The sequence below is a fragment of the Dufourea novaeangliae genome, unplaced genomic scaffold, assembly GCF_001272555.1.
Source record: "Dufourea novaeangliae isolate 0120121106 unplaced genomic scaffold, ASM127255v1 scaffold170, whole genome shotgun sequence".
NCBI lineage: Eukaryota > Metazoa > Arthropoda > Insecta > Hymenoptera > Halictidae > Dufourea > Dufourea novaeangliae.
The window spans coordinates 1433022-1460757 of record NW_015374081.1 but is presented as its reverse complement, the minus strand read 5'-3'; the positions used below and the strand labels follow the sequence as shown (position 1 = coordinate 1460757).

The following is a 27736-nucleotide window of genomic DNA, read 5'->3' as shown; positions in this document are numbered from 1 at the left end:
ACTTCTATTAGTGTAGTACTGTGCTTGAAATTGACCTATTATAATCAAGTAATATTTCTTTTACAAACTATTATTCTTATTGATAATAAATTACTTAAGCTGATGTTATATAAAACACATACATATAAATACACTTTTTACGAGGTGTGAACTACTGAATATGAAGATATACTTTTTTTTCTAATGCCAGAGGAAGAGGGAAAAAAGTATAAATATATCAGGAGAAATACAAATATGTTTCTATTGAAATTCAGGACACAAAACTATGAAGTATTTAGACATTAAAAATAACAATTACGTTAAAATGAGAACAGCTCTAATGGAAGAAAACAATTTACTATTATCTAATCGTTAAGTTACGTGTTTCTTTTTCGTATTTTTTTTTTATGAATTTTTCTCTTCCTCTGTATACTATTTCTACATCGTATATGTATATGTATATATGAAGACGTATTATAATAGTAAACATCTATAAAACAGTTTATTGCGGTGTTCGGAAAACGGAAGTATATAAATTAAATAAATTACATTATATATAGACGGATAATACATGATCAGACTTGTGAATGCATATTGAAATTGTCGAATTTTCTAATATTATTTTAATGTGTTTTTATACGTATTATTCTATGAACCGTAAGCATCGCTTTGAAGTAAATATTACTATCAGAATAGTGATGCTAACCTGTATAGAGTTACATACAAATGTTTGTGCATGATCATGGATAATATATTAAATAGGAAATTAACACAAATATGCACCTAAATACTGATCGTTATTCGGCCTCTGGAAGCACGTAAATTCATCTTTGTTAATTTCACACGGTTTCGTATGAAATCGTTTGCTTTGTAGCAACCATGCACGAACGTGCACATGCATTCTAAGTAAGAAAAAAAATTATACACTCCTACCTATATATTACAGATATAAAGACAATTTTTCTAGAATTAACAAAAATATCGCTTAATCATCTATCGAAATCTATTGAACTGAAACATCTATTGTTGTGCAAAAGTATAGGCCAGTCTTTAACAATTACATATTTCATAAAATTGTCGACCCGTGTTTTCGCGTAAAACTTAAAATTATTACGTTTCTTGAGATATGTATTTGTATAAATAGAGAGACAGTACCTTAACAAAGACATAACACAGTCTATAAAACTTCTGTATCCTTCCATACTAGATAAAATCGAAAACATAATTCAATAGAAACATAAAGTGTACTCGTAGAATATTATTTGTCAAAACTGACCGTAATGAAATACAAACGTGGCATAATGATAAAAAATACTTGAAACCTGTATGTTACAAACAATGATATCACAAAACATACTGCGTAAATTCTTTAAAAGCAACAATATAGAAAAGGATCAAGTAAAACCTTAACGACTCCAGTCGGTTGTCTGTTCTCCAAACTGGTATTTAAACAACAATCCTTTTATAAGAGAAAAGTAAAAAATTGAGACAATAGTAACACAGAATTTAATAATATGTCATGCATTAAAAGGAAACGTACTTTTAGTATAGTTTCACGATCATTCTATTAGAATACACGAATACACAGTTTCCGATATAAATATGTATAATTACCTTCACAAATCTTTATTACACACAGAGTAATCATGAAATTAATTTTATATTTCTTTAGAAAAATTTTTTGTTCAAATGGCAGTATCGATATAGCACAATCTCATACTTCTTTACTAGTCCTTTTGTTTATAAGACCAATGGCAGTATATATCTTGTATTACTTTTAGCACGCTAAATATGTATCTTATTTTATCATCATGACAAAAAATCACGAGAACGTACTGCGTGTAATGCACAAGCGTATGCTTGATACACCGTTTTATGCAGTGCAGTACGAATTAATTTTGTTATTAAAACCGTACACTTACCCACGTACCGACGATCATACGATTGTATATCATTGTGCAGAATTATATACAAGTTTCTAATAAAAAATGGCTTTGTGTTGTATCTCAGAAGGCTTCGACGAAACTTGCCGGAAAAAGTCCTGTACGTCCAGTTCTTTGTTGTGTACCCTTGTACCAACCGTCGTCACGCTTCTTATGTACATAAATTATATCTCCTACACGTAGTTCTAATTCGAATTCACTGTTAGGTGGATATGGCACAATACAGCGGAATCTGTACACGCGTTCTCTGTAAAAATAAAATAATTATTGTATAAAACATAAAAGTGTGAACTGCCAATGTTTCGTCTACATTGTAACCACCCAGTCAGCCAAACCTGTAAAGCAAAATTTTGTCTAATGCCTGTTACAAAGTTATGGCTACAAATTTTGCTATAAACAACTTGTGCGCACATTAACAGCAACATAGGCGGCAAACTAGGTTGCGCAAACCTTATTCCAGTTTTCCTCTCAATTTGACATCGGTCATGTTTGGCTGACTGGGTAGGATCCGCTACAATGCTGGTGAAACGTTGGAATAATTTTGTCTAGGAAGTTCTCAATAATAATAACTTTATGACGCCGAGTCGTGTGAGCCCCAAATCTCCCATAAAAATCTACACTTTCATAAACATTCGCAGTTCAATTATAACGTGAATAACATAAATAAATGAAATAATGAAGATTGTTAGTATTAAATAGTTAAATACTACCGTTCGCGAGAAGGTTGCTGTTTCGTTTGTTTTCCCATACCAGCATCCAAAGAGTTGCTCTTACGGTGGTGATTTCCGACTGTTGTACACATCATTCCACCGGATTCGCTGGATCTATCAATATTAAGAGAATAGAAATATAATCAAACTCAACTGGTTTGTAGAAATAAAATTAAATCGTGTGCAGTTATTATATAGTGAATATACATATATACGCATACTCAATTAACGAGCAATGTTCTAATGGAATTTGTGATCGTAATAAGGGAAACAATAAAAGCAATTGAAAAACGTGCCCAAGTAAGACAGGCGTGAAACATAATGCTTAACGCTATCAACATACTAAGCATTTATAACACAAACGATCCTTTGAGTTTTCATCCGCATACTTACCTATGTTAACGCACATTTAATCGTAAACGTTAATACAGGACAAACATATACATCACACAATTATTATACACACACACGTAAATTTGCGTCAAATACAAAACTGAATCTCCAATTTCATATATGAGCTGAACAAATATACTTTACTCTGGACGTTATGTATCTCTTAGCGACTCTATTTGCCAAAAGAAGATTTATAATTATAAGCAACGACTAACCTCTGTAGGATTGAGACCGGTAAAGATGGTCTCTCCTTGTATTTAAGTCTTTGTGAAGATGTGACGTGCCCTTGTACAGAGCCTGGACACAAACGATGATGGTTGTTTGAAGTATTTAATTCCTGTGTGGCTCCCACCTGTAGCAACTGACTTGGGCAAGATCCCGATCTAATTTTAAATATACCCGCCCAACCCCCCCGTGTAGAATTAGACAAATAAATCAAGACGTGCGCAGCTCATATTAAGATAGAAAAGAAAAACAGAAAACAAAGATAAAATTAAATGAAAATACACTGAACGAAGAAGTTTATACTATTCTGTACGTCATGTGACGACTTGCTAGTTTTTTCCATTATGTATGTGCGCAAGCATCAAACGCATGCAGTGATCTTACCGAATGCGAAAAATGTACAACACACGGTGAAGATACACAAATACACGTATCTTGTATATTTACAAAAACATAAATAACAATACATGCGATTTAAAAAAGAAAAAAAAACTATGTTAGATATATTATGGGCATGCACATTATTATTCAGAGTCAGTGTTCGTTTTATTCCAAATTTGTATAAAAAGTGGAAACACTTTACATTTAACGCATTACACTTGTGCAACGCACAAAGCTGTCGTTATTGTATCAGAAGGCAGATCTTACCGAATATGTACCGGATTGATGGAATTACCATCATCAAACACAGGATTATCCATTGAATATGTCGCAGGTGGCGGAGATTTGGATTTTTTAATGTTCGTTAATCGTCGCATTAAGGAAACACATTTATCTTTTTTCTCTTTCTGCTATAACCAAAGAAGACAAACACAGGATCGCACAATACTAATAGCAGTGATGTAATGAAGCAAAAACATATTTCAAGGAATTGTTACTTTTTCGGTGCTCTTAGGCGGAGCAACAGCAGCAGCGGCAGCAACAGTGGCAGAAGAGGGGGATGCAACCGCACGTAAAGTATTGTTTGGGCTTCTGTTCAATTCAGTTATGGTGGAAGAAGCAGTTGCGATGATATTGCTGTTGTTAATACCAGCACCGGTAGTAGTTGTAGTCACCGACGGCGGCAGTATAACTTGTTTCCCTGGCGAAGCTAAAATATAAAGAGGTATATCTTGCATACACTGGTATCGTATATTTAATACAATTTCTACATACAAATATTCGATGACATCACAGCACTGTGACTGCGCCCAAGAGGATTCACCGGATTTTGTTCATTAGGTCGTGGAGGACTTTTCTCTTGGTTCTGAGTTTGACTTGGACCGTGCCAAGACGATGATACCATAGGCGAAGGACTGATAGCTCGTGGTGGCAACTCTGGTGGTAACAAGGTGCGCGAACTATACGGTTGAGGAGCAGGTCCTTTGTTTTTGGTGTATGTCACAGTAACTCGTGATTCGGAACCGTTCTGACCAGTCGATGACGGGAAACTTTGATGTTGCCCCGTATTCTGTGATCCTCCGAATAAATTAACCAGATACCTATGAAAATGTATCGCCAATTCAGATCAGAGAACTATATTTTAAATGTGCTTGTAGTATAGGGTAGATGTCCCAATTACTGCCAGTGTCTCTAATACTGCCACTTTATTTATTTTACTTAATAAAAACGAAACGATGTACGAAGAATTGCGTACAAAAAATTTTATTATTAAATTAGGACTCTGATTTACATAAAAATAATAAATACATGTACTTGTATGTATCTGGCATTTAAAAATTAATGTTGAAAAATGAAAGTGTAATTTGAGGGTCAAAAACGCGTCTACGTAAGTAGGAAGTGATGACGAAAGTATACTAAAGAGCCGTAATTATATTATTCAATCTATATATCTTGCACAAAATGAATTAAAGTGTATGAGAATTACGGTACAATTAATAAAACGAGTGATAGGTATTTCTTGTTAAATTATGATAATTAACGGAAACAGTATTAGGGGCAATATTTTATGTTAAATAATATTATGTTCCAAACTGAGACGATTTATAGGTTAAACAACACGTAAAATGTTTAAATGAAGTTACGCTACAATCTTAAGGTGGCAGTAATTGGTACATCTACCCTATGGGTATCTCTGACGTACTTAGCGGGCACGACATAATTTCCAGGAAAGACTCCACACTTTTGTGTACGCTTCGAAGTCCCTTTGAACCATCCATCTTGACAACGTTCTGTTACCATGTAAGTGCCACCTTTTCTTAATTCGAGCTCATCGGGCTTTTGCGGTTTATACGGATGCACAGCTACGTATGCAGCTGGTAAATGAGTTCTACTAACGACGGTAGTTGTAGGTAAACTCTGCGACGGTTGCGCAAGAACAAGGTCACTACTGCCACTTCGTCTGTGCCGAAGATTGTGATCGGCGCCGCCTGCACTAGCCTGAAAAATACGAATTTGTACCATTGCAGCTTACCTGAAGCTTACAAGCATGTAAAATTTTCGAACATAACGTCAATGTCCCTATTTCTAATCACCTCCTGATTTCTGCTCAGTACGTATATTTTTTATTTAATGTAAAAAGTTAAATAATAAATTAGTTACGCAAAAAATTATTTTAATTAGTTCAATATTTCCATACAAAATACTACAGCCCGCTGTTCAATAGATCGCAGCATTTTAATAGAAATAAATTTAATAAGTGTATCCGTCGTAAAGAAACGTGATTTGAGCGGTGCCGTTACGGTGCCGAATCTTTAATATTGTTCGACAAACTTTGATTTTAACACTTCCATTTTTGCTGAGCAGAAATAGGGACATTTTATACTTCATATTAAATAAACTATTATTAAGTTTAAATGTTTTTAAAAACACTTTTATTTAAATTTAATTATAAAGGGAGGTTTAAATTTTATATCTAATAAGATTTTTTGTCGATTGTTGCATAAATAAATAATAAAAATCAATTTCTGTGATAGCGGAACTCTTACGTGATTAGAAATAGGGGCATTGACCTTAAATCTAATCAGTAATGATGTCTCACCTGCAAAGGGGAAAACGAGTCATTGCTGCAACTACTGTTACTATTTCCAGCTGCATTGTCCACTGGAGGACTGAGTATTTCTGCACTGTGTCTGTGGTGTGGATGAGCCTGATGACCAGTATTAACAGCAGTGAAACTATGACGTTTGATATTATGTCTATTTCCAACTGCAGGAGGAGAAGTCGCCGGGCTACTAGGACTGCTAGGAGCAGTGCTGGAACTACTAGAAGTACTTGAACTATTAGGAGTATTTGGAGTAGTAGTTGAGGAACTACCTCCTGATGATACATTCGAAACAGTATCGGAAATTGGTAAACTTGTATTCTGTGAAAAAAAAAATACATTACAAATTAATATATATTTTTTTATTTCGTTTAAAAATCAATATATGTGTAAGTCAATTACCTGCACAAGTTGGGGTCGTGGTTGACTTGTTGTTTGTATATTACGCGAATGATCAGTCGGTATTAAGGGTGTAGTTTCCTCGTTAGTAGGAGTAGGAGGTGCTACTCTCGATGGACCTGGCTGTGCACTAATCATAGAAAATACAATTATGTTAGATACAGATGTAAATATTGAGTTTACTTTGTAAATTCATTAAAATTACTTTGTTGAAAGTTTCATCAATGCTCTTGCTACACTGTTCAGCTCTACAAAAGCCAACGGAAAGATACCAATTTTGTCTAACAGTTTTCCTTCTGCCCAATTCTCATCAACTCTTCTAATTACACTAATAACTTCACCCTGTAAAGGTATTTTTTACATTTCTTATGTATTTGTTTCACAGAAAACAGATGTGTATGGTATAAGAAGCAGGCAAGTTATATAAATATGTTCTTTTACCTTATTAAATGTAAGACAGCCATCTTCATCGTCATTGGTCATTCTAAAATCATAAAGTGCTTTGCATTGAGGAATATGTGGTGTCAATGGTGTCATTACCTATAATGTACAAGTTATTAATTGTTAGTAAGATAAAACAGGAAAGGTAATACTTAAAATATTCTCAAGCTACCTGAACATAAGAAAGAGGAAAAACTCCATGACTGTTAGCACTTTCTCCAAAACACCAATTGTTATCTATCTTTTTACAAAGAATGACGCTATCGCCCTTCTTGAAAGATAAATCACTGAAACATAAGAAAAAACAAACAAACAGATGAAGCAGATTCTCACAGGAATCGATGGAATTATAAATGAAAATATTTATAATGTATTTGTAACAAAAATTACCCTGGAACTTTTGACACGTAATCATAAATTGCACGACCATATGCCAGATTGTGTAGTTGGACTTGCTTAGCTGCAGCGTTTGCATGTCGAATTGGTTCATTTGTGTATGCGGTGGTAGTAAGACTAGCAGTTACAGCAGGAGCTGGAGTAACCTGATGACCACCAAAAAGTCTTTGTGGTCCTGGATTGCTCTTGGTCACAGATTTAACTGTTTGTTTGGGAGCGGCATTGCGCATTCCCTCGAGAATACGCATCAACAATACATTAGGAGGCAAATCGTCTACTTTAGCTTCGACTAACACGCGGCATTCGGGACAGCGCAGCTCCCGATGGGTGCTAACGATCTCCACTAAACATTTCTTGCAGAATGTATGTTGACAGGGAAGAACTTTGCTCGATGTGTCCAGTCGCTCGAGACACACCGAACACTCTAACAAATCGTTCAGCATACATTCGTCCATTCTGACTATCGAGTATACCTAACACGTTCACTTTCGTCGATATATATTTCAGTTCGTTCGATTGCAACCGTTTTCTCGGTGACTGCTTGTTCCTCTTACTTCTCCGATCTTCCCACGCGTCCCGTCTTTGTTGCACCCATAGGCCGCCATACACCTGACGCACTTGTCTCCTCATATAACAGGCAATAACGAGACTCAGCGAACGTGTACAATTCACCGATATGTCCAGTTCAAATGCAAATTATGCAAACCCGTGAACATGTTACCTGATCCGTTTACGAACTTTCCAACACCACTCTTCCACCCTTTCAGTCACCGCAACCGGAAAACCCTTGTTAGGTGCGACAGTGTACTACGCACTGTCATCCTAGTGTTCGTGATTCGTCTCACAAGTCACACACGCATATCTCACACACAGAACTGTATCGATCAATCGGACACTCATCGATTACAGTCGATTCTGAAAGAAATTAACAACTATTCGTGAGTATGTACCGTATAATCAGAAATTTTATGAAATAATAATGGTTTATGAGTGAAATTAAAGAACGATTATAAAGACCCTCCATTGAAAGTCTTTCATGCACATATAGCTTTGCTCTATCAATACGTTTTAGGTGTCACAGTGTTCTTAGGAACTTGCGAGAATCCATTTATATTTGTAGCCCTCTAGTGGTACATACTACGCTCCCGACAGCAGCTCTGTCGAATAAGTCCACCGACGAGCTTTTATCGTAATATTTACCGCATAAGTTTCTGAATTTGGTGCATTCAGAGACAGTGTTACACGATGGTGACACAGTATAACTCGTACGCAGCTGTGTCATTGCCAGATGAATAAAACCCATACCGTGTGATACAGCCTTTTTTTGCTCATTCCCGCCTTTGACAAAACAAAAGGGACGAAAAATGTTGGAGTCGAGTGTAACGAGTTGGTAACGTATAGGACCGACCAAGCTGCTATCGAGATTGTACTGTATTTTGATCATCGGATATACGTAGGTCGCGTCGTTGCAATCAGTTGCAATTTAAAGAACGTTTGGCACAGATAGATGCACTGATCCTTCAATCCTTGGTAGAAGTGTTTAGGGTCTACTGTTGAATTCGTAAGCGTCATCGATGGAGCGACGAATTTTGTGAATGTTGCGAAATGTCAGCCGGTTGATGTTACTTGATAAATTTTGTCCGACGATCGTAAATTTTTTGCAAACATTCTAGCGATCTAGAGGCACGATGGATCCAGAACTTATTGAAAAATTTATTGAAGTAACGGGTATGTATTGCTCTAATTGGACTTGAACATTTTGAAGTCAAATATAGTAAAGGACAATGATAGAAATTGTTCAATTTTGGACCTCTTTGTCAATGAAAAATTTTCCACAGGATATATTTCTACAAAATTTTTCGTTTGCAGTCGAGTCCAAAATAGGCCAATTTCTACCATTGTCCATTCCTAAAATTTTATATGAAAATACTTCTTTATTATTAGGGGAAAGTGAAGCCACTGCTCGTCAATACCTATCCCTGACCGATGGTAATGTGGAGTCTGCAATAACTTTAATGTTTGAAGGAGGTCAAGCACCTGAACCTGAAAGCATTGACCCTGAACCAGAAGTGAGACCACCTATTTTACCTACACAAGAGATATTGGTACCATCCGATGCAGCTTGCTCTTTCCCAAGAATGTCGAATAATGTGTTTGATAGATTTAGGGATTTTGCAGTGGAGACACGTAAGTGTTATTAATCTAATTCTGTTTAACATTAAATGATATGTAGGAAGTATTTAACAAAATGAAATATCCACTATAGAACGACAAGAAGAAGAAATGACTGAAAGAGTATCAGGGACTAAACAAACCTCTCAGCGCAAGTCAAATAGATTGGAAGATTTATTTAGACCTCCATACAGTATCCTGTTCTTAGGTTCCTTTTTGGAAGCTCGTGAACATGCCAAAACATTGAATCGTTGGTTACTTGTAAATATCCAAAACCCACAAGAATTTGCCTGTCAGATACTTAATAGAGATGTTTGGTCGAATCAGCAAATTCAGGAAATTATAAAGGATCATTTTGTCTTGTGGCAAGTAAGTTGTAACGAAACATTGGTTTTTTGATATTAACAGAAATCAAAGATGAAATGTGTAACAGATTATATGTTCTAACAGGTTTTGTCAAATAGTAGTGATGGGCAGCGCTACATAGATTTTTACAATGTATCTAAATATCCTTACTTGGCAGTAATAGATCCTAGAACAGGAGAATGCATGCAAACGTACAATCACATTACTGTTGATATTTTAATGTTTACATTAAATGATATGCTGAGTACTCACCCATCTCCAGAATGTGTAACAAGTGATTCATTCAGTTCCAAAAAATGGAACAACTATCCCGCAACCACAGTGACTAATGATAATTCCGTATCTAATTCAAAAGTAAGTGTCCATTTTCCTACATCTAAAGTCCGTATAAGTATTGAAATAATTATGTCTTATTCATGTATTGATTGTACTTTTAGGATTACGATAGTAATACACGAAGCTCTAAACATTTGATTGATAGCTTGAATGAATCCGATAGTTACAATGGCATAGCAGACATTCAGAGTTCAAGTTCAACTGTCCATACTAATGCATCTCAAAATACAAATAAAAAGAAAAGAATAGACGAGCCAAACTTAAAGGAGCAAATTCCAAATATTTCAAAGGTATCTTTATAAATCGTTCATACAGAATTTTTATATGCAACTTACTGTAACGAAAATGTATCTGAATATTTGTTTAGGATGAATTGTGCGAACCAAAATGTGACTTGAACAAAATTAAAACAGGTAAGCAATTATTACATTCTAATTGAGTCGTACGTTTTTATAAAGTGTTTACAACTTAAGTAGTTAAATAATTCAAATATTATTGTATATAGGTAGCGAATCTGTAAGACTCTGTTTGAGATTGCCAAATGGTAAAAAGGAATCAATATCAATGTGTCCTGCAAATACAGTAGAAGTAAGCTTTGTCATGTGTTATATATGAGTCGAGTAAAATATAGGTGAAACATACATCAATTGTTACTTTCTAGGATTTTATAAACAAAATGGAAAGCTTGGGTTACTCATCTTCTGATCATACTTATTTAGTGCCGTTTCCAAAGACGAATATTGGTGAACTTTCTCTAAAACTACATTTATCAGACACAATATTATCTCCATCAAACACAGTATTTATAACAAAATTATAGTAATATGGTAAGTGTTCCTTTTTCATTTACTCAATATTATCCGAAATAATCGACTCCAATTGTTTCTATTGCAGAACAAGACATTGTACTACAAATATTTATTTTCTTTCAACAATCAATTGGAACATATCTTAAGTTCAAAAAGTACTATACAACTTAAAAACGAATAGTACATAAATATCTATGCACACTATGTGTCTTCGATTAAGATTGATTTTGATTGTAATTTTTGCATTTCTTATTATTTGATGTTCCAAAAGTAAAGTTTCTAACTTTAAAAGTAAAAGACACAAATCAAGAGGAAGATTATTAAAGGCTAACAATTTTTTTTAAGTAAACGAATAAGAGAATAATGGTATTTGTTTGAGATTTTAACAGTAACTATTGAAGAACTCATTGTACTTCTGTAACAATATTAGAAAATAAGTTTCAAATAACTTCCGCTGCTTTTTTCTTTTTCGTCTGTAATTTTAGTTGTGTTTCCTAAATATTCCGTGTTTATCATCATATAATTCATGGTTAAATAAATTTCTTCATTAAATTCGAAATATAAATAAATATATATTTAAACATGCTCTGTTTAAATGTATTCACCGTCCACGTTTACTGTGCAACAAAGAACGGTTTATTCGTCAAACTTACTCATTCGCGAGTGCCAAAAAGTTAATTTGAAGTATTTTTTTTTTTTTTTTTTAAATATAAATTTTATGATGTGACCTGCCAAGAAAATATATTTTATGTTTTTGCGATCATAATAAATCTACTAAGAATTTATTTACTTAAGGAGTATAATGTTTAAGTATTCAATTTTCCAAACGAGTGCACCAGATAGTTTAGTAAATATACTGCAACATCCCTTCTTTGAAGGAGCTTCAAATTTTACGATAATAAACATTGCTATCATTGCTAATATATTGCTATCTTTATTTACACGTATGCAATACAAAGTTGATACAGTAACTTAAAGATTTACATCATAAGACAGTAAATATAATTAACTACTATGATTAAGGTCTTGGAAGGGTTTATAATTTACATAACTCATATACATTCACAAAAATTTCATTGACTTCAGAATCTTAATTGCCTTACTTATACAGGCATTCCTCGAGTTATGATGGGGTTCCGTTCCGGAACTTTCGTCGTAAGTCGAGCTTCGTACATAATATGTTCATACATACACATATGTACTTTCCTCTTTAATTGAATGCATTGCGAATGGTTTTCAATATATGCAATTTTAAATAAATTCACTGATAAGGAAACATACACTGGGATAATAACATTCAAAGAATTAAAATTATTACACAATTATTTAATCAAATAGTATTTATTTTCAGTTACAATACATATATGTATGTATTTATTAGATATTTAACATATTAAATTTAATTCAAAAATTTCTATTTTAACCATCGTTTAAAAAAAAATATCTTTTTCTTTACAGTCGTAAGTCGAAGAGGTCGTAACACTAGAAATACCTGTATTTGCATAAATATTGTTTCATAGATTTTACATTAGTTAATTTTATTACACAGTTTAATTATTTTGCTGTGGAAATTTTAACATAGATACCTCTCACTGTGGTATTCATCCAGAAACATAATTTCCATTAAATTAAAGCAGCATTCAATAGTCATTAGTAAATTACATTCACTCCTAGATGTGGTTAAAGTGGGTTACTACTGAAGCGATTGGACAAAGGTTGTCTGTGCACGTACGACTATACCAGTCACATCTTCTGCTTGATGAAATAAAAAAATATATCGAGAAATTAGGATTAAGAATTGATTATGTGCCAATATGAAACATAATTATTGAATAACAAAAAATAATTAGTACTGGATTAAGGTGTTAGCTGAATCAATATTTTTCACTGTCACCAAATATCTATGAAATATAGTTCCTTGTTTACATAATGTATGAAGAAAATATGTATCTACAATGTAACAAGGTTGTTCAATAAATACATCAAATATATAAATAAACTTAAATATACAATAAATAGAATATATAATCTCATCGAAATTATACTTCTTAAAGAATTTTTTGTTGATATTTAAGCACTTTTATTTTCTCAAGATTTTACATTGCAACTAGGAGAACAGATTGCGCACATTCCATATTTATTGATCTAAATTACCTTCAGTCCTCATTTAGAAAACGAGGAAAACTGTCCAAAAATATGACACATAATATTATCAATAAACCACCAATGCTTTCAATATTATCTACAATCTACACATTCGTCAATACTTTAACTATTATATAATAATTTTATTTGATGTAACATTTCATAAATACAATATTTGTATTAGTTTACATTCATAAGTAAATATACTAAAATAATTAAGCAAGCATGAAATTGTTATGCTCTTAATTTCTTTTTAATCAGGAAAGCACAACGTTAGAGTAAAAAAATGATTTTCTGTTTTAAATAAAAATAATAAAAATACATGTATATATTTGTCTTTATGTAAATACACACAATTAAGTACATAACAATGGAATAGTAGAAGTTTATGTAATAAATTCTTCTTTCATACCAAAATATTGCAAGAAAATGCCCATTGGTGTACGCTCCAATCCAATCCCCTCGATTTTGTTGACAATCTTATTCTTAAGATGCCTTAATCTCAACGATGCGTGTATAAAAATTACTAAAATGAAAAATGGAATCCATATGAATTAATGAAAATATTATGCATAGTGAATTAACTGTAAAACTTACTGCAAAATGACAATAAGAAACTGAATAACACCAGAAAAATTGAATTCAAGTTAACAAACACATAATATGCGCATAGAAAAAGCATTACAAGTTGAAGTAATGGATATTGTCTTCTTATGTTAGCTACTTCTTTATTCTCAATGGTTCCATAAAGATATTGTGTCCACATTAATACCACTGTAGATACACCAAATAATATCTTTGAAGGATGCATTGATCTGAAAAATAAAAAATTTAAACTATATAAAAGTCCATACACCTTACCAAACTATAACCATTCGAATCTTAACACTTACCCTACAATAAGTATGATTGCGATTGACATATAAAGGTAGTTGGTTTGATAGTAAATAAGATTATTTACCACTCTGTTACCCCATTTCTCGAAATCTTTAAAATTGGGTAGTTGGAAACGCGACGATTCCAGAATGAAATCGTTTAAACTCCGAAGGGGTGGTAACTTTCGTCCATCAGGTATTGCCTTGGCTTTATCCATCGTTCACGACTATAAGTTAGAAACTCGATTCTTACGCTTTTATGTTAGTCAATCTTTTCGTTTTGCCTCCCGGTATTTTTAGACGATGACCACTGCAAAACAAACGTCATGCAAGTTCACGAATTCTACATTACCCTCATTCGAAGACAATAAATTAGATCACTCTGTCAAGAAGTTTCGACCTTTGCAAAACCACGACCACTTACATTTCATCAATCAGACTGTGAAAGATTAGTCATAATGGAGAGGAATTACTGCAAAACCGGTAGGAAAACCGATAAAATTTCAGAGCGAGTTCTCTTATCTACCGTTAAATAGCAAACACCGAAGAACAATATAGTATTCGCGTCATTCTTTATATATAGAAAGTCATCACAGCGCGCATTTTAAAAGTAATTTTACTGACACTGGCCGTTAACAATGGAATTACATATATTACACTGAAATAGACCGAAAACCAATTAGAATACCGTATATCTCCTAAATAAGTGATAATTAACGCTTACACAATTATACTATTAATAAAAACTTTCAATTTATGCTCCTGTACACAAACAAGTTTATTTTTATTCGCTTACATATTGTTTTCAACATGTTATTGGGAAAATTATCATATCATAAAATGGTTGAAAAACATGTGCTGCATGTTACATGTCACAACGATATGTATAATATACTAGTCAACACTGTCAATACATTATAGTCAAAATAGAAAATAGATTTGGATAATCGATATAATAAGATTAATCTTAAGTATTAATAGGAATCTTACAAACTTTCAAACGTATAGAAAGGCACATGAGGTTCCTTCGTCCGAAATCATGAAGTTTAAATCGTTTAATTTATAGCATCGCATGCGTCGATCCAGTCGTTGTATACATCGATCGGTTCTGATAGCACATTGACAGACGTCTGATAATCTTCTAAACAAACTCGACATGAAATCCTTGCGGTGTTTCGTCCTTTGTCCCTACAATCACAAAAAATGCGACATGTTATACTCCGTTTCGGCAGACGTCGCTTTATTGTAAAGCACAGGACTTACATTTTAACTTCGCACGATTTCTCGTGGTTACAAAATGGGCACGTGAACTGTATATCCATAGGCTCGATAGCTTTTCTCTTTTGGGGGGCCTGTCGTTTGCTCTTTCGCCGTCCCATTTTTCAGTACCCTTTTGACCGTTTCAGTTTCAGCTTCTGGCAAAATAACCGTTACAACGATTTAAATGTTTCGCGTGGGTTTTCCAACGATGTGTATCAGCAATTCTATTGAAATTTTTGTTAATTGTGGAGTGATAAATATTTATTTAAAACTCACTGTCAAATGATTCGAAATATCAGAAATTTTTTTTCTGCTCTAAATCAACTTTGTACATATATAATTACATGAATTTCAGAACCTTGTACCGACAAATGTCGAAAGGTGACTGAGAACGTTACTTGACGTTACTATTCGTGAAAACATCAAAGCAGTTGTAATTTGATCATCTGTAAACGACAGCGATTGTTTCGTTTTGGAGCTTATTTTTTCAGACTTGAATGTTCAAACTATATGCTGTATATATATAGTATATGCTAACTAGATTTTTTAGTTCACATTATTATTTTATTCAGACCGAAATAATATAGAGTACACAAGTGGGGAGAAAATGACACACATGTTACTTATCCGAATTGACATTTAATTGTGTATATTTACCATAGAATTTAATAATTATAATGAGGGTCTTTGATACAAAATTAAGATTAAGTATGTTACAAATTAGTCTAAAAGAATTCCAAGCACGCAAATAAGTAGATTCTGTGATTTGATACTGAATCATAATGATTTATTTGTTATGTAATTAAATATTAATAACACGTGATAATTTTTGCACCCTATTGAGCAGCAAATCTCCCTGTTTGACCATAGCTTGATATTGCCAATTTTTGCTATCCGGTCTATTGGTTTCGACTACTCCACCGACGCGATCCACTTTACAATGCAGTCTTCCCGCTGCAATAAAACGTGATATTTCCCTGCAAGATAAAATTAAACCATCAGTAGAGGTTATAAACATTTCGTGTAATTAAAAGTAAAATCTGTAAAACCTACTGATCAACGTATTCTACTGTAACACCAAATGCTTCTGCCATGTATTGTAATGTCAGAGATCTATAAGATTCCAGAAGTTGCGTGTACGCCAGAATTCGCATTTCTCTAACATAATATCGGTAATGAGGGAATATTAAATAATCCCTGCGCAGTAAGCCTTCAACGTGTGCTAAAAATGTATTACAATGTTGTGACATATTTTATTGTTTTCAATAATTAGGTGTTTCATTCTTTCAATAAAAATTCTCTTTACCAAGATTTTTGAAGAAATCAGCGTAGTGACAGTTGTACAGAGAAAACAAGTAATCTTTCACATCTGAATTACTGTGAAGTACTTCTAAAATTTCGGAGCCCTTGATGATTTTATCCCTGAGTTCATTTCTGGGCAAACTTATCATGCTTAAGTATACTGTGTACCTCACAAACATATTGTAATCCATTAGCTCGTAACTTGTAAACGTGCTAATTGTATCCAAAAAAAAGTTTGCAGCTTCTTTAAAGTCACGCACTGCTATACAATATGTTCCTTGATAAACTTTGAGACGATTTCTTCTGTCCCAATCACCACCCTCTTCTATTAAACTAAAATGAAATGTTGTTGCAAATACTTTTTTTCTTTTATGTAGTACAATTACATAAAACTTAATTTTAATATTTTTATACCTTTTAGCTTTTTCTATGTTTCTTGTAATATGGTCATGATCCAAATAGAATAATCCAATCCTAATATTATGAAATACAATGTCTAATCTGTGACCCAAAGATACAGTTTTATCATAAGTTTTCCGAAATGCAGAGATAGCACCTTCTTTGTCCCCTATTCTGCAAAGGTGCTCCGATTTTTTAAGATTTGCTTCACGAACTTCCATTTCTCCTAAATTCTTTTCAGCATCATCAATTGCATCATCTAGCTCTTTTAATTGTTCCATATTGCGTGCTTTCATTGCAGACAACAGGGCTTCATCGGTAGGCCAATCCAAATCTTTACATACATCTTCATAAAATGGAGCCATGTCTAGAGAAAAGAATCATATTGAAAAAGTACACAAATGCTAACAGTAATACACACTGTAAATGTGAATTACACATTAAACTGGTAAAAAAAAGCTACATTATAAAACACGGAAATCGATTAATACGTCAAGAAATTAATAAACTGTACAGAGAATTGAAGACTGACGAGGTTATGGTAAACGTCACGGCAGAATAACGTATAAATTTCTGTATTGTATAAGTAATAAAAAATATATAAACGTATAATTCAATTTAAGACAGTAAGAAATAATAAGTTATAACTGAAAATCTGTTAAATATATGTTTATATTGCAGCACTTAAATCGGTGAAAAAAGATGCAGTCTCACTTTCTGCTTTAATGGCATCTAGAAGTTTATTTTTTAAAAAAGGATCATCTTTATGTTCTGGCAGGCTCAACAAAAATTTAGTTTGAGCCAACTCTAAATTCGGGTTCTTCTCCAAACCCTCTTCTTCAAGATTTTCTAACGGCATTATAAACTAAAATTATAATTACAACTGTCGATAGACACAATGAACTAACACTTTGTAAATCGCGTAGAACACAGACTATGTAATAACTAAGATGCGATGTTCAAACTCTTTCGGTAAATTAAACAGTTACTAGGATTATTCGTGTTCCTAGTACAATCGATTCTCGACAACAACTCGATTTTCCTATATGGTAGAAGCTTAGAAGTCTTTCTTACGGAACTAGCTGCTTAGTTTGCAGTTTTGTTCGTAATATATGATCATTAGATATATATATTATTGCTTCAAATGCATCAAGCTCAAAAACATATGCAGCATTACGATAAAAGCTCGTCGATAAACTTCCGAGCAGAGCTGCTATCGAGAATCTGCTGTAGTTAATAACTATGTTATTATTCGGGTTACGCGATAAAATCTGGAAAAACTGAACACATTTGAGTTCGTAGTGTTACATAATATGAATTCATAGCATAAGTAGGAATATAGTAAATACAAATATTATTCATTCCAGTTAATGATGGAGCGAGTTGGTCCCTTCTTAGATTTAACGTAGTTCACAAATTCACCGTTCTCATAACGTAGAGGGCAGCAGAAAATCCCTGACTTTTTACACTATCGGTATTTCAGAACATGAGACACGAAGTCCCATAAGATGATAGGTCTATCCTTACCTAGTCGGTGCTTATAGGAATGCCAATGCATTAAACTATTCGTTGAAAACAATTGATTATTGGGATATTAATTAATAAAAGAAAGAAATCTTGAAATTTATGTAATTTCGAGGTTCCATTCTTGGATTTATTTCAAATAAAACGCAAAATGGACCAATCGAGGTCCACCACGTGACGAGCACGTCAGCATCGTGTTGTGACTTACTTCATCGTTAACGGAATGAATAAAGATAAAGTTATGTCTGCATCTCTATGCAAGCGCTGTCGCAGGATGACTTCAAAATTTCTCTGTACAATACAGTACTTTTTTTGTTTTATATAAAACAGTTATTGTTAGTAAAAAGATTGAATGCAGCATACACAATGTCTTCAGCGTAAATTATATAAGTCACAGAAATAATGAAAGAATCAAAGTCTCGTTTTAACGAATCAATTTATTTGTTGACACAAACTGCCAGTGACGTCGGTAGAGCCAAAGAAGAGTAAAGTTTGTCTCCATAGGATTCGTTACGTTTAAAATTTACAAGAGGGATCGCGCGATGCGATATCATTCATTCATGAATCGTACAATGCAACGCATACTGATTACCTTAGTATTCCTTTCTTTCCAACTATGATTTCGCGCGACGCTAATCATTCTTCTCTGAATAACATCGTTACGATTATCTTTGGACAGTAACAGTGAAAGAAGACTACAATACGGTCATTATGGGGAGGCTAACTGGAGTACTAGAAAAAGAAAGTTGTAGATCGTCTGACTTTTTTTTTCGATTAGATACAGTCGGTTTTTTTTTGTTTCTCTGGTAAAGCAATCGGAATGGACTCAAGACGATTCAAAATTATAAATTGAAACCACATTTTCACGTTGTTACGTCAAACTTTGACGTTGCTTCTGCTTTTTTCTTTTCATTCATTTTAGATCGTGCTATTTTGCAACCGAAGCGTCGTTTTTGGTTGATGCGCATTAAACGCTAAGACGTACATTAAATATAAGAATATGTGATTTTTAAATCAGTTCATATCATTTTTCGTTTTATCTAAGGATCGAAAGATCTTAATTTCATCGATACTCGAAACTTGTCCGATCTTTGGCTGCGTGACCAGCCGATTGTTTAACATCACTGATCGAATGCACGTAGTGTTTTGTTTCTTCGAGGGCGAAAATGACGCGTGTCGCGTTCTGGTAAAAAAAAGGTATCGTTTATTGACACAACAGAGTAAGAAGTTTGCGGATTCGGAACGAGCCATGTAGGTACGCGGTTGGTAAAAAAGTAGATACATACTCGGATAGCTGGCGCACCCTTTGGACGCGAATCGGCAATTAAAGTTACAAAGTGAACGGATACATGGTGCAGAATCAAGAATCCTGTTGCAACGGATATTTTTGTAATCGTCGATTTTGCGATTATTCCTCATTTCGACGAGAGTTCGTCATTTTTAAATTGGAAGAAACAATATGTATTGGAGATGCCGATTCGGACATTTCTCCTTTCGGGACTTTTCTTCCGTCGTTCTTAAACGATTACACCAGTGCCTATCCAGTTGAATTTCTAACGGCGTTGCTCAACCGTTAACAATCCACGAAACCCTTTCGATCGATCAAAAAGTTCGATCTCGTCGGATCTCGTCTGGAAAAAGTAACAGATTCAACGGAGTCCTTTTTGCTGTCTGATCACTCCGCTCAGTCCCTTCGTTTCCTCCAATAACCTGCACCAAGGATATAAAACGGTGCTCTCCACGATGAGCTTACTACGAGTATTCCATACGCGACCGCTGATCGAACGTACATTCGATGCGACGCGTAAACGGATATAAAGTCGAAACGGAACAGCTTCGTTCTGTCGACACCGCCCAGTTATGATGTGTACTTCTGGTTTGGAACAGCAAACGGTCGCGTACAAATATGCGAGTAAAGACATATTCGTCTTTTTTTTTTCCTTCGTTTAAGTATCTATGCGTTCCATCCAAATCTATTTACATTTGCTTGTAGAGTTGCTCGTGTATGTAATGGCAACGGTGAGAAAGTAAAAGTAAAAATAGCGTGAAAAGAGAAAAGGTGGTGTGCATTGTTTCGGATGAAGTTTTCAGCGGATTATCGTGTGATCTTTTACGAGGGAAGCATCATTGTTCCCACTACGATGTGAATGGGGAATTTGGGCGCGGGGAGGAACAGAAAAAAAGAAAAGAATAATTACGAGGAATCATCGAACATGATCCATTGGCCCACCTTTCCGAGGTGTAAGAAGAGGTTAAGTACATCGTTGGTCGATATAGAACGCATCACGATAATTGGAACGATCGATACGATACCGAGAATCGTGACGGAACCATTGGTGAAGGTACAAGCGGGTAGGCGAGTGAGCGAGCGAGCAGTCGATTACCGTTTCCGTCACGAATCGACGGATCGGTCGATCGGTCGATCGATCGGTCGGTTGGACGACACACACACAGTTTTAATACACCGTTTACGTTTAATAAGGTTTGAATAATGGAGGTTCGAAGCGATTAAAAAATACGTCGGAAGGCCGTGAATTCGGCCCAAGCTCTCTTACTCGCTTACGTTTTGTTTCTCGATACTTTCTTCTCTTTCTTTCTCTCTTTCCTCATTCTTTTTCTCTCTCTCTCTCTCTCTCTCTCTCTCTCTCTCTTTCTTTCATCAATGTTTTTTTTTCTTCATTTATTTCGATACGATCAACAGCGAAACCACTTAAATCTGTATAATATATTTATACTTAATAGTTAATCCTTAGCGATCAATTTACAATCAAGTTTAATTCGATTAATCGACGAAATGTTCAATTAGTTTGATAGCACGACGGCTGGCTTGCGTCCCGTTCGACACGCGCGGCAACGTGTTTCACGTTCCCGTTTTTTTTTCTCTTCTTCTTTTCCTTATGCAACTTCCTGTTCGTCGCCGTCTCCCTGTGTCGTTTTTTTTTTTTACATGCATTTTAATCTCTCCTTATCCGCGTTTCCCCCGTTTTGTCCGGTTCGTTTCATTATCATCGATGAAAAACAATTAACACCGACAGACACTTATGCTATAAACTGTTCCAATATCTCGGAATCGGAATGGATTCTGAAAAAACATCTACTATAGTTAATTGTCGATCGTACGCGCCATTTGTGTCCTTGAGGCCGATAGAGAAACAAAAGAAACATTCATTATATAGACATCAGTTATTATATCAACGATTCTCTCATCTATACCCTGTGCATCATTTTAAATGTTTTCAACACATTCTATGTGATTACTCGAGATAAATGTTTCTCGCTTATCGTAGATAGTCAATATATAATATATTTATATTTTATGTATATCCTGTGTAAATGTACGCGCGTGCGCGTGCACGCGTTCTCTCGTTGTTCGCGCAATTTCATCTGTAATTTCGTTTCTTATGCAACTTTTTCACGCCTCGACGACTTCGCGAGCGCGCGCGCGCGCGCACACGCGTACATTCGTTTGTTTTTTTTCTTTATATATATATATAATCATGCCAGATGCATAATTGTACAGCGTCGATCAGCGACAAAGGAGGATGCATTCGATCGTGCCATGCATCGATATCAACCGGTTCGCGGCGCCGATCCTGCGGGATCGGCGCGCGTCACCGTTGTGAATCCTCGATTGTTCGAAACGCGGCAATGAAATATAATCAACGAGACAACATAACGCGATAACCATTAATAAATCACGGTAACGAATTCAATATTTCACAGCGATGTCGAGAGTCAACGATTTTAACCGACAAACAAATTGCAACGAGAACGGCTATATGGCTGTAGCGGGTGCGAGGTTATGAAAGCCGTGGACGCCAAATTTGAATCGTCTATGGGGGAGGAGGTTTTTGTTGGTCCGTTTGGTCAGGCTCGTTTCACACACGTTCTGTTTCCCAAGGAATCCTTCGATTTGCTTTCACGTATTTACGTGAAAGGTATTTACGAAATATGGTATTAAGATCCATACACGGTTATTACACTGATATTTTTGCATAGTCGTTGTCGAAAACGCCAAATATCGAAGGAATCGTCAAGGTTCACCTAATGATCAGGCCCGAATTAAGATTTCTTGTGGCCCAGGGCTAACCTTCCGGGACTCCAGGGGGGGGGGGATACATAAATCTTCAAAAATTGCAATTTGTCCTAAATAAAATTAAATAACATATAGTCATAACGAACGCTTGATTATAATGAACAATGCTTCGTTATATTCTAACAACTATGATCCGATTAATTTCTCAAAAATTTCATTCAATTACTTTTTGACATAAGTGGAAAGCTTATCGCCCCCTATAAATCGCCCCCACTTAATCCGTCGCTGCTAACGATCAAAGAAATGTGAATTTTTCGTCGATTTTCGTACTTGCATTTCTACCCTCCATAAATTTATACGTAAAAGGTAAACACTCAACGTCGATACCATCAAGATTATTTTCGGACACAGACTGGTTTTGTATTCAATCTTTAAGCAATGTAATTAACGTTTCCCCACCGATTTCAAAATCACCCATTTCACGAAGGACTACGCGTTAACAAATTACTAAGGGCAATCGAACAAACATAATTACTGACCATTACCACCAGCCGGCCGTGGCAGTGTGTATTCCCGGCTGCGATCCGTGCGTACTTTACGCACGACACCAAACCGATACGCGTGAAACGTTAAATACAACAGCCTGTTTCATGACGAGGGGACTAATCGTGCTCATGTGTGAAACTCGCCTCACGTCGGATGGGACGTGTAATAAGGACGAGCCGAAGTAGGCGTCCCGGCTGTCGGGTCTTAAATTATTTATCCCGTGCATTGTCCTTCAATACGCGATTACGATATAATAACTATTAAATATGCACTCCGTTAGAAAAAAGCTTACAAACTTCATAAGCGAGAAGCTTAACGGCGCGTGGCTCAGTCTGTACATGGGATGGGGGGGGGGGGGGGGGCAAAAAATTCTCGATGTTCCGTTAGCCAAGAGGGACTTGGACGTGAAACAGGCGAACAGGAACGATCGTCGTCGGTCGTTGGTCGGTTGGTCGTCGTCGATCGTGCGCAGTGGTTCGACGTTCCATTCTTGTCGCTCGTAGCTCGCCAGATCTCGGGTGAAACGCAAGAATATTTAAATATCGAACGTGTGATTTTCGTCTAAAGGTACGTTTTGACTTGACAGTAAATCGTGACTTTTATTGTCTTAACACTACGTGGTATGACTTTTGTCGTCGTGAAAACTAGATGTCACGTTGTTTATGACATTGATTCAGATTGTGATAGTGTCACGCGACAACGAAAGTCATGAATTTTACTGTCAGGTGGAATCGTACCTTTACGGTCGGCTATATACAGGGTGTTCCGAAATAGCTTCGACTACCGAAAATGAGGGGTTCCTGGGGTGATTTGAAACAACTTTTTCCTTAGCGAAAATGTCATTCGAGGCTTTGTTAACGAGATATTAACGAAAAACCCCGAACCAATCAGACCTCGGTCGACAGACTCACGCTCTGATTGGTTCGGGGTTTTTCGTTAATATCTCGTTAACAAAGCCTCGGATGACATTTTCGCTAAAGGAAAAGTTGTTTGAAATCATCCTAAGAGCCTCTCATTTCCGAGAGTCGAAGCTATTTTGGAACACACTGTGTACTTTTGATCACGAGCGGCAGCGTCTTCTACGAGCGGACTCTGTTGATCCAAACGCGGATCTACGGGCGGGTTGGTCGTGTATCATCCTTCCAGATTTTATCGGCGCGCGCAAAAACAACTCGGCTTATCCGCGTGAAAAACGGTGCTACGATTCAACGAATCGAATTGACTAGACTCGCATTAAACATGTACAGTTTTGCAATTAATCCGTGCGTACACGCGCGTCCGCTTTATTGCTTTGATGTAATAATAATAATATTATTCTGTAACATAGTATATATGTGGGTGTGTACGCGTACACACGGTGCATCCGGTTGTGTCAGCGAGAGATAACATTACGTTGCTCCATGAAATTCGAAAAAAAAATATTTCCGAATTTCACGGAACGGTCGCAGGAAAGTTGTGCGCACGCGCACGCGCACGGTTCACTTCAATGAAGATGCGCCCTTACGTTTTCGTTTAACGGCGACCTAACACGTTTTACGTGATACAAACCATCCAGGTGTTCCATAAAATTCGGGTATTATTCCGTTCATGGGTACGATGAAAACTACTCGAAGCAACGGCCGAACGCCAGGGTGTTTCATTCAATGGGAGAGTCTCGCTCGTCGGCAGCAGCCTATACAGCTACACGAATCACGTTGCGTACAAATCAACGAAGGAGTTTCTCTTTTACAACGAATAAAAAAAGATGAAAGAACGAACAAAAAGTAACAACGGATATACGCGCGCAGTATACGCGAGTAACTTTTGAAGTTCTAACAAGATACGTTGCTAGGCACGGACATAGAACGAAGAAGATACTGACCCATCGAAAACAATAGATTGCACTTGCTCGTCAGTCGAGCGAAACGATCGGGAGTATCCTTTCAACAATAACGAAACGATATACATACATACATTATAACAGTAACACGCTGCGTAGCGACGCGCGAAATAAAAGGAAACAGAATTAGAAGAAACATAAAGGAACGGGAAGAACGATATATACCTTAAGATCGTTTTCCCCGTTTACAGACGACACGCGATCAATTCGGAAAGACGAGATCGATAGCATCGCCAAGCACCGGCAGTTTCGAGACGTCGTGGTTACGACGTTTCAGCGCGTAAAGCTTCGTTCACACCAACGGTCAAATCATGTCAAGTCAGGCAACGGTCAATATCGCTCAGACGTAATTCGATGGGAGCATTCACAGTACATACACGTGAAGTTACATGAAAATCTGTTAACCGTGGAGTCGGTTTGCTAGATTGTCTATTGAGGACGGTTGAAAAAAAGTACGAATTACATTGTTCCTGCCTCGAGCGAACGAACAAAAATGAAAGAGACTACGACACGTACTTGATTGCTTCTGATAGTTCAGTGAGACCGCCTTGGTAAAATCCTCGACTGTGACCTGATCGTGATCTGCCTAGTGATGGGCATACTTCCAATTGAAATATCGGAATTTTGTATCGATATTTAACCTCTTGAGGGATACTGGCACATATGTCTACGTTCACTGTTTCTTTCATTCAAGCATGCTTCCAAGGATCAATGAATATTATTGTCAATAAACCCTTACTTGGAAGTTTCCTAACACAAAAACCTTAGCGTACCAATTGATTGGCATTAATATTCATAAATATATTTAAAATAAATGCAATTGATTATTCTTTTCTGGTCTTAATAATTTGTCCTTGCGGAGGTTAATGCGATGATATATTCCAGTATCGATACTTAACCCATAAATATCGAAATTTCGATACAATCGTTGCATTTGCCGTAACGTAAATAGGTCGTAAGCAAAACGGACCAATCGCGAGCTTCCTATAAAGTTTGCGATTGGTCGATTTCTTCTGCACACTGTCACCTGCGAATCTGCCTTAGTAAATATCTGCATAAACAAATGATTTATCTCAATTTTTAGATATTATTACTTCTAATTGAATTGCAAGTATCGATACCGATAATATCGATATTTTACTCCCGATGTACTCTCACGAGCAACCTCGGCTTCCACTAGGGGAAAAAGCGGCGTAGAAGAAAAGTCTCCTAACACTTACTAAATTTATGACAAGTTCGGAAATAAATGTTAAACTGTTTTCCCTACCTCACATTTTCCCCTAGCGAAAGCCGAGTTTGCTCGCCAGTGTAATGTGTGTATCGATGATCCGAGTATCAATATCTATCGATACTAAATATCGATACAATTCAAGTATATCTTCGCTAGATCCGCCCGTACCTTCGACCGTTAGTGTGAATCAGGCTTAACGCGGCGCGGCCCAATCAGTCGCGTCCATCCATACGCGACAAGGCCAGCAGCCGCGTCCACTTTCGAATCACATTTTCCAGGGGGGTTTCCGAGCCGCGCGTCCGTGTGACTACTCGCGGGGCGCAATCGTTAATCATTGAGCGACAGAGAGGAAATGTAGGATCATCGTGAGGTTAGTACGGAGACATTTCAAGCGGCTTGAGAACAGGACGAAAGAAATTTCGAAACGGAAAACGCGGGTGAAACGTAGACGATGGAGAATTAAACGAGATGGTTCGCGCGGTACTAGGTTAGAGCGAAAGTAGGGTGAGGGGGGGGGGCGAGAAGAAGAAGGAATGAAGAAAACGCGCGCGAATCGCAGTAGCAAAGTCCGGCCAGAAAGCGCGTCCGCAACGAGATAGAGAGAGATAGAAGCTTTTCGTTTCGTTCGACGCGATTTATTCCGGCGGCGGCGGCGGCGGCGGCGGATCCTAAACGTGTAAAAATACGTAGAAAAGATAAACGTAGCGCTCGAAATCGCTATCGCGAGAGTTGAACATAGCTTTACATCGATTATCATACACCGTCGTATGCTAGGTCGACCGGCGGCCTATGATGTGACGGGAGGTAAGACGGTGGCGTTGATGTGCCCGGCGTTGTGCTGCCGACGCTCGCGTAACCGCCGGGATAGTTCGCGCTTGGCGCGTGAATGCCAGCCGGCGGGCCCGGATACGCGTCGAAGGAACTAGAATACGAACCGTTGTACGGATAAGGATTGGCCATGTGACCGAGGGACGGGTGGTGCATACCTCCCATGCCGCTCATACCGCCCATCCCGTAGGTGCGTTGCATCAAGCTCGGCTCGAGGCCGCCGAAAAGATAGCCGTTCGTCGATCCCATCGGGACGGGATAATGGGGACCGGGGATTATGTTTGGGTACGAATTACCGGGATGACCGTGGTTCATAGTCGGCGTATAGTTGCTCGACGCTAGATTCTCAACCGTGTAGGACTTGCTGTGTTGCTGTTGTTGTTGTTGCTGCTGTTGGTGCTGTTGTTGCTGTTGCTGCTGCGAATCCTGATGCTGACGACCGTTCATACTGTAAAGGGAACCGTAGCCGTCGTTGGGCGAGTTGTGCAGCGAGCTTGGGTAGATCGAGCCTCCGGGCGCTAATGGGGGACTGTAATTGGACATTCCGGCGTTCGGCATT

At 36.5% G+C, this 27736-nt stretch overlaps 5 protein-coding genes across 10 annotated transcripts in view; 1 reads left to right on the top strand and 4 right to left on the bottom strand.

Moving 5' to 3' along the window:
• Positions 1 to 1976: 1976 nt before the first annotated feature.
• Positions 1977 to 7924, bottom strand: LOC107190668 (SH3 domain-containing RING finger protein 3). The gene is made up of 13 exons (XM_015579514.1): positions 7464 to 7924; positions 7246 to 7360; positions 7074 to 7172; positions 6838 to 6974; positions 6636 to 6762; positions 6231 to 6554; positions 5334 to 5629; positions 4406 to 4731; positions 4129 to 4340; positions 3899 to 4041; positions 3241 to 3408; positions 2633 to 2746; positions 1977 to 2169 (listed from the first exon to the last, which is right to left on the bottom strand). Exons 1-13 carry the CDS (start codon positions 7922 to 7924, stop codon positions 1986 to 1988), a joined length of 2706 nt encoding a protein of 901 aa, XP_015435000.1. The 3' UTR covers positions 1977 to 1985.
• Positions 7925 to 8378: 454 nt separating this feature from the next.
• LOC107190691 (UBX domain-containing protein 7) lies at positions 8379 to 11164 on the top strand. Of its 2 annotated transcripts, none has more exons than XM_015579540.1 (9): positions 8379 to 8411; positions 9143 to 9197; positions 9414 to 9656; positions 9736 to 10010; positions 10092 to 10361; positions 10445 to 10633; positions 10711 to 10756; positions 10849 to 10931; positions 11005 to 11164. In XM_015579540.1, the coding sequence occupies exons 2-9, from the start codon at positions 9158 to 9160 to the stop codon at positions 11161 to 11163; spliced, it is 1305 nt and encodes a 434-aa protein (XP_015435026.1). In that variant the 5' UTR covers positions 8379 to 8411; positions 9143 to 9157; the 3' UTR covers position 11164. The 2 variants fall into 2 exon arrangements, with proteins under 2 accessions (XP_015435026.1, XP_015435025.1); XM_015579539.1 differs by lacking the exon at positions 8379 to 8411 and adding an exon at positions 8832 to 8922 and having other exon boundaries at positions 9007 to 9197.
• A 1531-nt stretch (positions 11165 to 12695) lies between these two features.
• On the bottom strand, positions 12696 to 15807 carry LOC107190667 (transcription elongation factor 1 homolog). 5 transcript variants are annotated; one of them, XM_015579510.1, is made up of 5 exons: positions 15163 to 15229; positions 14191 to 14482; positions 13895 to 14112; positions 13710 to 13823; positions 12696 to 12907 (listed from the first exon to the last, which is right to left on the bottom strand). In XM_015579510.1, exons 2-5 carry the CDS (start codon positions 14388 to 14390, stop codon positions 12846 to 12848), a joined length of 594 nt encoding a protein of 197 aa, XP_015434996.1. In that variant the 5' UTR covers positions 14391 to 14482; positions 15163 to 15229; the 3' UTR covers positions 12696 to 12845. The 5 variants fall into 5 exon arrangements, 4 of the variants coding, with proteins under 4 accessions (XP_015434996.1, XP_015434995.1, XP_015434997.1 ...); XM_015579509.1 differs by lacking the exon at positions 15163 to 15229 and adding an exon at positions 14597 to 14719; XM_015579511.1 differs by lacking the exon at positions 15163 to 15229 and adding an exon at positions 14597 to 14719 and having other exon boundaries at positions 12696 to 12904.
• A 268-nt stretch (positions 15808 to 16075) lies between these two features.
• LOC107190671 (26S proteasome non-ATPase regulatory subunit 6) lies at positions 16076 to 18050 on the bottom strand. The gene is made up of 5 exons (XM_015579517.1): positions 17848 to 18050; positions 17149 to 17500; positions 16739 to 17067; positions 16486 to 16654; positions 16076 to 16409 (listed from the first exon to the last, which is right to left on the bottom strand). Exons 1-5 carry the CDS (start codon positions 17990 to 17992, stop codon positions 16235 to 16237), a joined length of 1170 nt encoding a protein of 389 aa, XP_015435003.1. The 5' UTR covers positions 17993 to 18050; the 3' UTR covers positions 16076 to 16234.
• Positions 18051 to 26632: 8582 nt separating this feature from the next.
• LOC107190717 overlaps positions 26633 to 27736 on the bottom strand; it is a 96798-nt gene continuing 95694 nt past the window's right edge. The window contains exon 10 of the mRNA XM_015579577.1: positions 26633 to 27736. Within this exon, the coding sequence (XP_015435063.1) occupies positions 27103 to 27736 (634 nt within the window). The 3' untranslated portion in view covers positions 26633 to 27102.